Raw genomic sequence first — 10,216 nt, 5'->3', positions numbered from 1 at the left:
GACCGAAGAATGCTGTCCTCTGGGTTGCTGCGCCGTGTAGTCTAGTATAAGTTTACCGACGTTTCAGAGCTCCTTGCTGCCTCCTTCATCAGGGAGATGGCGATGATAGAGGCAGCAAGGACCTCTGAAACGTCGGTAAACTTCTACCGTCTACACGGCACAGCAACCCAGAAGACAGTAATCAGTAGGGATTATGTTAAGACACACCAATATACACCACAACTGTGTTCCCCAGAATATGACTGTAGCCAGTGTCATTAAATTTACTTCAGCCAGCGACATCTGAACTCACTCCGTTAACTCCCCCCACAAATTCCATCGTCTCACTAATCAAAGTGCAACAGGAAAACTATCGGTTTAGACAGGATTTGTGTGTCTCAGTCTCTCTAATGATCTTACAGTTGACAGGTAACTGGTACTGGTTTTGTCACACATCGAATAATGCAGAAGACAATTTGGACTGTGTTCGTACCGAATTCATCAAGATAACCAGCAGCAGAATGTTTATTTCTACCCTAGAATATGATAAGAGGTAAGTTTACAACATTAAGTAATTAAATTAAACTAGTTTAAGGGTTTCTATTCTTTGCTTAATTACGTGACATTCACTGTCTCGTGATACAAGTGCTTTGACACGGAGGCCTGTGAGAGGCCTATCACTGATATCTTAAATGTAAATAATTAGTACGAATTCCTAGTTCCAGTGGTGTGGCGGAAATCCCCTCAGACTTTACGAGGCGGGGGTACCGAGGGCCTAAGGGGGCTCTCAGGTATCAGGGCAAATATATTGTGATCCAAAATGGTTACCCAAGGCGGGGAGGGCAGAATGATTCAGCTACACAGCTGCGTCGTTTGAACAGAGGATGACCTAAGATGCGGTTGCAAGTGATATTGAGATTCTTATTTTCTCCCAAGTCTCTTAATCCTTTCTTCTCTTATATTATAGATTATCAGAAGACCTAGGGAGAAGAACTGACTGAAGTGAGTAACAGAAAAAGTTTCAGTAATGGTTATAACGAGTAACGGTTATAACGACCACTTTTCCTGAGTTTCTTGGATCTCGTTATAACCGAATTTGTAATTATTTGACATGAGTCGTTAAAACTGAATTTTGCAGTTCAAGATGTTGAGGTTCTAGGTTGCTAGGAGCGTATCCTGAGAAGTCTACGTTCATCGGAAGGTATCATTTTACTTGAATGTAGGGAGAATAATGCTTGTTCAGTTTACCTGATTTGCCAAACAAAATTCAAAGTTTCGCATCGCAGCCGCCTTTGTAATTTTAACTTACTAACAAACAGCGTTCAGCATTTCTTCAAGATCTGTCTCCATACAGAAATTCACTCTCGTAGTGTGTCCATGAAACCGAGAGTAATAAATACAGAAATGTAAATCTAAAAACACGTGTGAAATTTGAGGCCCGTCGATGTTTTATGCGTTATGACTCCGTTCCCGATGGCCTACGAAAACTAAAGGTGGCCGCTCAATGCACATACAAGTGTAATACGTTATTATTTTTAAGCAAACATATTTAGACTTTGACTTTTATCGGTTATATGGAATTGGAAGGGTATATGCATTAAAGTTTAATGTATTTCATAAAACAGAAGTATATACTTCAGAAACCTTGAAAATCTATTAAATATTGATAGGCTGTGCTTTCGTTCCGCGAGATACAGCAGATTCCTCCAGACCCCACCATAGCCAAGTTTGCACGAAAGCGCGCTCTTTCAGTCAATTGTCTCGATTACTGGCTGTTATATCATGAGTTTTTAGAATTTATTTCTTTTATTCACATTTCGAGAAAGTTGGTTTTTGACAGTGCAATACAAATGTCTCATCGTGTCCGATCTATCGCAGTCGATCCCCAGATTTCGGTCGATTTTAATCGATTAAAATGTGTCTCGAATTTAGAATATTGTTTTACGCTGATAAAGCTGTATGCTGCAAGAAAATGTGACCTTGTGGGCACAGAATTTCAAGTGCGTTGTGTTCTTAAGTTGGAAGCTTCAGCTGTGTGCGCTAAGTTGGAACATATATCCAATCTTAAGAGTTACTTCTAAATACTTAAATTGTTATGTGAAGAGGAATGAGGTGAGAACATGCCTTAATAAAATTTACTTTGAAAATGTATCATCTTAAAGTAAATAGACACAGATATGTAGCAGACATTTACTAATTTGTAATTAATTTCACCAGTGATAAAACAGGATGTATGCATGTATGAACAAGTTATTATGAAATATATCGAACCTCTTAAGTTTCAAGGGAGTGTTCTATTTCTGAATGATGAAGTCATGTAGAAGCAAATTAAACAGGTCCCAACGACGTGTGGCCTGCTATACAAGTATCAGCAGGAGCCATTTGATAGCCACTATACCTTGACGATGGAGACAGTAAGGTCATTAGAAGCATCAGTGACACAGTCCACACTACATGGTGCCGATTACAGAATTGGGTACTCATTAATAATGCATCTTTTAAATGGAACTGTTTGTGTGGCCTCAGTTTATATGTTGAATTAGACTCAGAAACCTATATTTATACAAAAGTTCCATATCTGTAAAAATCTGCCTTTTGAACAATGCTTTCAACAGAAGATGTTATCCCTTACACCCTACACCAAAAAAGAATGTGCAGTACAAATATTGCCATTGTGTTCGTGCGCTCCCACAGTTAGCATTGGTCGGAACTCCATTTCACAAGCTGAGTGGCATCTAGGCCGGTTTCATTGAAGGCTTTGAACGCTTTTTCCAATGTCGCTTCATCAGGACTCCGGTTTCGAAACGCCATGTGAGCAATTGCTGTAAACAGATTACGTGTGTAAAATTTCAGCTTAGAAAATTTGGCTGACTGATAAAAGATAGAAACAGAGATAAAGAAATGAAATTGAAGTTAATGTTGGAGGGAGTGACGCTACACGTTCTTCATCTGTTTACTGTCGACAGTCATCTGCGAGTTCCGGTCGCTTTACCCCCTCCTCCAGGTAGCCGTTATACAGGAGCTTGGGAGGGTTTATGAACCGATCTGGACATGGGTAGGTATTCTTGGCCATGCCGGGAATTGAAACCCGGTCATCCAAACCGCAGCTAGTCATAACACCGCCTGAGCTTTCTCGTTTAAAAATACAAATGAACACATGAAAATAAATAACTATGAAAACAGTGTTTAAATAAGTGAACGAATTAAAACAAATTAATGCATATGAGTTTGTGACTTCTCAAATAACTTGATAGAGGTACATTTTGACTGAGTAAAAGGCGATAAAGAAACCAGTTGACGTAACAACGAACATGATGAATTGTTTCTTATGTTTTTTTTAAAGCATAGAAGGTGAGGTGGATACGGCATATAGCAATCTTTGGGTAAGGGAGAAGAGCGTATAAAATTATTGAAAAGAAACTTTATAGAGTATCTCTCTCTCAACGTGAAGGTTTTGGTTGAAGATAAATGTTAAAAATTTATATATTCAGGAACTGATGTCTTCGCAAATAATAAATTGGCCTATTAAAGAGATTGTCTGAGTCGAAAAACACACAAGGTGGCCGAGGGTAGGCGCCGATACAGGGACGGCGGTAGTGTAACGTCCTTATCAGCAGGAAGTTAAGTGCCAGAACGTCAAGGAATGTTATGCAGGGACAGATGGGGTAGAAATGTTGAAAAAAGTAAATGCTCAGTTTTTCATAGCCTAGTGTATGTGTAGCAAGAAATATACGTGTGGGATCTGAAGTTATCTTATCTGTGAATACGAGGATGTTCTTCTGGACTGTGATGCTGTATTGACTCAACGTGTCTGTATTTGGTGCTGAAGCATCGAGCCCTTAATAAAGTAATCATCAAGATTTATACTTACTATTTCCACCCTGCTCTGAGCAAAACGTCATTACGAAGAAACTGTCAGACTCGATTGCCAACAGAAGGTATCTGCCAGTCCAAATCTTTGCTGGAATTAAAAGTAAAAATTATGTTCAATTGACAGAAATTATTACTTTATGCTGCAGTAAACCATGTTAAATCCGAAAAACAATACAGACCAATCGAATCCGACCGTGAACTGGCCTGTTCCTTTGTTCTTTGAATTTTAAAAGAGGGACAAGATATCTTACCCTTGTCCATACCTGTGATTCCATTTACGTTTCTTAGTGAATTGAGGGAGAAAAGTTTGTATATGTGAGGAAATTTGATTAAATCGACATTGCCAATTATTTAAAATGTTACTGAGTTAGTATTACAAGCAGTATTACACATTACTAAGTAATTGCCTTTAACAGAATTTTCAGATATGGGGATACTAGACCTCACCTTATTTTGAGTAATTGTTCATTATGAGTATTAATTTATTTATTTTGTTATGGGTGTATTTATTTTTAAATACAAAATTGTCCAAGTTGCACGATATATTTTTGTGTTTCAGTCTTGGCACCAGAAAAGATGTTTGGGAAGTGGTGGTTTGTAGCACAGTGGTCAACTATTTTAACTCAAAGTATCAAAACTTTGCACACATAATATGTTAAGGGTTTCGTATGGTTCTCAGAATTAATAGGTAATATTTCAGCAGTAATGAACGGATTACCTGTGGCGAAGATTATTATAAACACCGTAAGCCAATAAGGAAGTAATGTAGAAATTTGGACAGTACTTAATTTATTCAAACTGGCTTCAGAGGGAACGTAAATAACACAATTTACTTTGTTAGCCAAAGCGTTTGGTATTGTTTCCTGAATAAAATTTAACAGGACACTTAAGTTCATACTTACATTCTTTGCTTGTTCCATAAAAGTATCCGTTTGTTGTTAAGTTAGTATCTTCTTCAGTGATTCTAACTTCACGCTGTTTGCTGTTAGATTCGAAAAAGAACATTCAGTTCATTAACCTATAAAATACTACAAAATGTTTTTATTATAAGCGGCCAGAATCTCAAACCGTATAATTGACTGGCAAAGTATCCTAGACTTTCTGTAATTGAGATGCTTACAATAATGAGAGTACAGACGGACAGCTTCATTGCTAAATATACAGTACTTACAGCAACTCGTATTCTCCCACAAAGTGTACCAGAGAGTGAGAGATGTACAATACCGAAATCAGTATTACCTCGAACAACAAGCCGTGTCAGTTGTGGACACTAACCCAACGTTACGTAGACCTATTGCGTCTCCATAACAAAGGGAATATTTTAAGGTTGACCGACTCAAAAGAAACCCAGAATAATAACTTATTACTCGTTTGAAGTGTGAAGATTTTTAACGATTGCGCAATAACTTGCGTAAATTATCTTTTTAATATTACCATCGTCTAGGTTTCATTAAAACCACAGTTTATTGGTTGTACTTGCGTTTTAGGCGAGAGAATTACAAAAGCCTAGCCTGTTGGGGCTGTCTGTTCGAATTAGGCTCGTAATATTACGCGTCATACTGATTAGCACGTAGAAGGATAGATGTTAATCTTCACAAAATGAATGAATTAACGTAATGACCCACTGAAGATGGGAGTCTTCTAGGTTGTTGCGCCCTATAGTGTGGTAGAAGTTTAGCGACGTTTCAAAGGTCTTTGCTGCCTCCATCATCAGGGCGATGAGTCGCAAGGACCTCTGAAACGTCGGTAAACGTCTACCAGACTACACGGCGCAACTACCCAGAAGACAGCCATCTTCAAATTCACCGCCGAGAAAACCTTAAATCCTACAACTAATGACCCATGTTATTGAAATTAAAGTAAACTATTGAAAATGCGAGAATAAATTTACAGAAGTAGGCCTAATTTTATAGCATTTGTAATAATCTGCAGTGGCGTTTAATAAAATTTCAGTGATTTATAAGGGGCGAATGTGGGGCCACGTCTGTAAAGATTCGAGATTCCGTGGCCTAGACGATGAATAAAGCCCGAAATAACAGTTTTACACATTACAGCTTGTTCTAATTTCAGAACGAAATAAATGTTTAGTAACAAAATATAATACACTAAGAAGGTAGCCTGTAACAAGGGAAGATATATATATTTTAAACTAGTTTGTGTTATGTGGGATTTTGTTATGATTTATATACATAGTTTTTGGAGTATTTTGTGTATTTATTTTAAACTTCTATTCCGATTATTTTAAATAGCGATCCACATGACAGTGGAAGTTAGAAAGCGATTATAGGGCTTTCTTGTACAGGGGGAAAAGTGTTTCTCCAAGTGCATAGACATTCATGTTCCAGTCATCATTAAAGGAATGAGAGATTCTCGTACTAATTATTTATATTTAAGATATCAGTGAAAAGGCCTCTCAGAGGCCTCCGTGCCAAAGCACTTGTATCACGTGACAGTGAATGTCACGTAATTAAGCAAAGTGTAGAAATCCCTAAACGAGTTAATTTAATTACTTAATGTTGTAAACTTACGTCTTATCATATGCCATGGTAGAAACAAACATTCTGCTGCTGGTTATCTTGATGAAGTTGCTACGAACACAGTCCAAATTGTCTTCTGCATTATTCGATGTGTAATAAAGCCAGTACCAGTGACCTGTCAACTGTAAGATCATTAGAGAGACTGAGACACACAAATTCTGTCTAAACCGATAGTTTTCTTGTTGCACTTTGATTAGTACGACGATGGAATTTGTGGGGGGAGTTAACGGAGTGAGCTCATATGTCGGTGGCTGAAGTAAATTTAATGACACTGGCTACAGTCATCTTCTGGGGAACACAGCTGTGGTGTATATTGGTAAGTCTTAACATAATCCCTACTGATTACTGTCTTCTGGGTTGCTGTGCAGTATAGACGGTAGGAGTTTACCGACGTTTCAGAAGTCCTTGGTGCCTCCATCATCGCCATCTCCCAGATGAAGGAGGCAGCAAGGACCTATGAAACGTCGGTAAACTTATACCAGACTATACGGCACAGCAACTCAGAAGACAGCATTCTTCGATCCCTAAAGCTTAAATTAGTTTTGCATTACGTTCATTAATCACCTGTTGATTGTAAATTTGAGCCGATACTTGTGATAAAATTGTTTATAATGTCCAATAAAATATTTGTGTGACTGTTAATATTATATAATTGTTGTGAGTCAGTACTTACTTCATTCCAATCAACATTCTCCAGTTTTGGAGTACCAAGATCGCATTCACCGGAAACCAACGCCAATTTGCCGACTACTCCAAGAAGGATGATAAGATACATCTTAATTAAAGTTCCTGTAATAATATAAACTTTCTTAATTTTATATTATCGTCATTTATTGAGTATACTGAATGCATATGTGGTTTTTCATGTTTCACACAGAGAGAAACTGCGTTATCAGTCCTACATTAATTGTTGTTAATGACATTCCATTTTCCTCCGCTTCAAAAGTCTCTATCATACACATTACGCAGGGAAACATATATGAATTATTTCATAACACAAGAAAAGGGCATAGGGGTTTTAATCTTTGAAATATGTCGCTAACCAAAGTAATAAATCAAAAAGCAGTTTCTAGCTCACGGTATACGCCACCCGTCTTCGCTACAAAGGCCAGGTGGTGTAAGCTGGTTATTCTGATAACGACACGAAACACCTACGTATATACATTGTTGGGGCAAAACTCTGAGATAATGAATTTTAAATTGCATGCTACGCAGAGTAAACATTTTTGGTTATATGTATATAATTTTACTGAAAAAAATGCTGGTTTGTTGCATTTTAGAAGTAGACGGTGTTCTTATAATTACGCCTTATGAAATTGCCAATGCGTTTTCCAAACATTTTCAATCTGCACATAACAATTCTTCCTCTGGGGTTTTCTTCTCATCAGTTCCACCTTGGATGTGTTACCTTCATTTTCTGTCTCTGACATTCATGCTCATAATGCTGTAAAGCGTTTGAGGCCATCAAATACTGTAGGACTTGATGGTATACCAAGTTTTATTATTAAGGGTTGTTCTGAAACCCTTGTTCCTATTCTCAAATTTATTTTCAATCTTAGACTTTCTCAGCAACAATTTCCCACTTTGCGGAAGCAAGCAACTATTGTCCCAGTTTTCAAAATAGGCAAAACTGCTTCTGTGAGAAACTATAGACCCATTACCATAATTATCATTTTTTCCAAAGTATTTGAAATTATTGTACATGACCGTGTTTCTTATTATTTTGAATCTAAATTAAACTCATGTCAAAATGGTTTTACTAAATCCAAATCCACCAATTTAATCTGGTTACATTTTTTGATTTGTTACCCCTTAGTTTGTTCCCAGTCTCAATCTGATGCCGTTCATTTTGATTTTAGCAGTGCCTTTCAGGTTGTTCCGCATGCCTTACTTTTGCACAAACTTCTTGACTATGGACTGTCTACTGTTTATGTGAATTGGTTTCGTAGTTACCTAACCAGCAGACTTTCACAAGTATTTTATTCTGAAGCTTTGTGACTTCCTTTTAAAATATTGTCCTGTGTCCCTCAAGGATCTGTATTAGGGCCTTTCTAGTTCAACGAGTTCATTAAAGGTTTGTGTAATGTCATTAAATTTTCGAATTACCTGCCCTTTTCGGATTACGTAAAGCATTTTCGGGCCATAGAGTCTCCTCATGATTGCTCTTTACTTCAAAAAGACATTGACTCCTTCTGTGGCTGGTGCGCATGAAACCACATGAAGCTTAATGTTAGTAAAACCAATGTTATTTCAATTATTAGGAAAACCAACACGTCTTGTTTTGAGTACCAGCTTTGTGGATCCCGCATTAATCGTACGGATATTATTAAAGATTTGGGAATCATCCTTGATTCTAAACTTCATTTTCACCACCATGTTTTCCGTGTATCTTCTCAAGCCTTAAGGGTTTGGGTCTTATTCGTGCTCTAACTTTAATTTTTCATCTTTGGACGGTCTTTATTTGATATATTTTAGTGTAGTAAGATCTAAGCTTGAATATGCCTCAGTTGCATGGAATTCTTTAACTTCTGCTGGCACGTGTAAGCTCGAACGCATAAAGAGCAAGTTCTTATCTTTCTTTTAAAATCGTTTTCGTTTTTCCACATGCCCGTTATCATTACGCCAATGCCTTAGAAAACCTACATTTTCACACTCTTGACACTTGGAGGAGTCACCTCGACGCTGCGAATAATCATTGCAATGATTCTGACTTCCTTATTAACCATTTGCTTACTTGTAGGCATAACCTGAAGTAGATGGTATTGCTTCATTTATAAAGAATCATGTTATTATTTTCTTAGTTTTAATTATTAACCTGTCTGTTTGCTGGGGACTTTATTATTATTATGTCATTATTGAATTGGCTTTATTATTATTAGTAGCAGTAGTAGTAGTAATATTAGTAGTATCGTCATCGTTATGAATTATATATGTACAGTCAGAATTCCCCAAAAGATGTATACTCACATCCAATACAAACAACAGCATTGTGTGTACGTCTTTCTTGGACATTCTCTATATAACTGTAAAATGAAGAATTTCTTTGAAAAATGTCACAGGTTCACAGGCCAAAAATAAGATTCCCAGATTCCACATGAACAAACCAAATGTGCTGCCAACGTTTCAAGAACCATCTCTACTTTCATCCTCAGGGTTGCTGGGTGACCACTCCGTTCCTTTTTTGCGCTGCTAGTGCGCCTATCCTGTCTTATTTCTAATTAAAATGCATGCATTTCTTAGGTCTTCACATGCCATAACCAACTTCCTGTCCCTTAATTCGTCCGCCCTAATAGTATTTGAGCAATACGAGCAATGAAGGTCCTTAGTACTTAATTATGTGTAGGCTACTTACGTGACCTGGGTCTCTTCTGCGTCTCCTTTGTGAATTCCTTAGGACAGTCCTTTATATATACGTAAAGCGGGTTTTTTATGTGCCTCATGAATTGTAAAATAGATAGAATAAAAGAAATACATTACCTTCCTGTCAATATTATCACCGCAATATGTCATAAAGGTAAATATATTCGTAACGTAAAGTGCTCATACGAGTGTTTTATGTAATAAGTGATTAGAAAATGAGGTTAAAGTAATAATTTTGTAAGCTGAAGTGCTTCTCGCATGTTTTGCCGCAGAGTATAAAAATGACACCAAAATGCTTTAATCACAAACATTTTTTGAGATATTTATTCATATTTACCATCAAAATTCAATTTCAATTGAAATACTCTACGGCTATGTTGAGTTAATTAGGAAAATATTCTTTAAATATTTTAAATAGGTTTATTTGTACATTACAAAAGTATATATCCTACAAATAAGTGCGTGTT

General features: G+C 37.0%; 1 protein-coding gene across 2 annotated transcripts; it reads right to left on the bottom strand.

The window, feature by feature from the left end:
* Positions 1-2,155: 2,155 nt before the first annotated feature.
* Positions 2,156-9,844, bottom strand: LOC110836432 (uncharacterized). 2 transcript variants are annotated; one of them, XM_087340890.1, is made up of 6 exons: positions 9,742-9,844; positions 7,063-7,178; positions 6,381-6,511; positions 4,755-4,834; positions 3,851-3,940; positions 2,156-2,801 (listed from the first exon to the last, which is right to left on the bottom strand). In XM_087340890.1, exons 1-6 carry the CDS (start codon positions 9,827-9,829, stop codon positions 2,674-2,676), a joined length of 633 nt encoding a protein of 210 aa, XP_087197016.1. In that variant the 5' UTR covers positions 9,830-9,844; the 3' UTR covers positions 2,156-2,673. The 2 variants fall into 2 exon arrangements, with proteins under 2 accessions (XP_087197016.1, XP_087197011.1); XM_087340885.1 differs by lacking the exon at positions 9,742-9,844 and adding an exon at positions 8,496-8,613.
* Positions 9,845-10,216: the final 372 nt, after the last annotated feature.

The sequence above is a fragment of the Zootermopsis nevadensis genome, unplaced genomic scaffold (genome assembly GCF_977971745.1).
Source record: "Zootermopsis nevadensis isolate Lab colony 2312 unplaced genomic scaffold, Znev_1.0 Znev_ptg000003l, whole genome shotgun sequence".
NCBI classification, from domain to species: domain Eukaryota; kingdom Metazoa; phylum Arthropoda; class Insecta; order Blattodea; family Termopsidae; genus Zootermopsis; species Zootermopsis nevadensis.
This window is presented reverse-complemented; position numbering and strand designations above follow the sequence as displayed.

Bases quoted from the DNA above. Each gene is read 5' to 3' on its own strand.
- LOC110836432 (XM_087340885.1), bottom strand. From the start codon at position 8,598: ATGCGCACCAGCCACAGAAGGAGTCAATGTCTTTTTGAAGTAAAGAGC. The intron at 4,835-6,380 runs GTAAGTTTACAA...CGAATCTAACAG, and splicing joins ACCATGGCATATGATAAGAC to CAAACAGCGTGAAGTTAGAA. The intron at 3,941-4,754 runs GTAAGTATGAAC...TTTTAATTCCAG, and splicing joins TTATGGAACAAGCAAAGAAT to CAAAGATTTGGACTGGCAGA.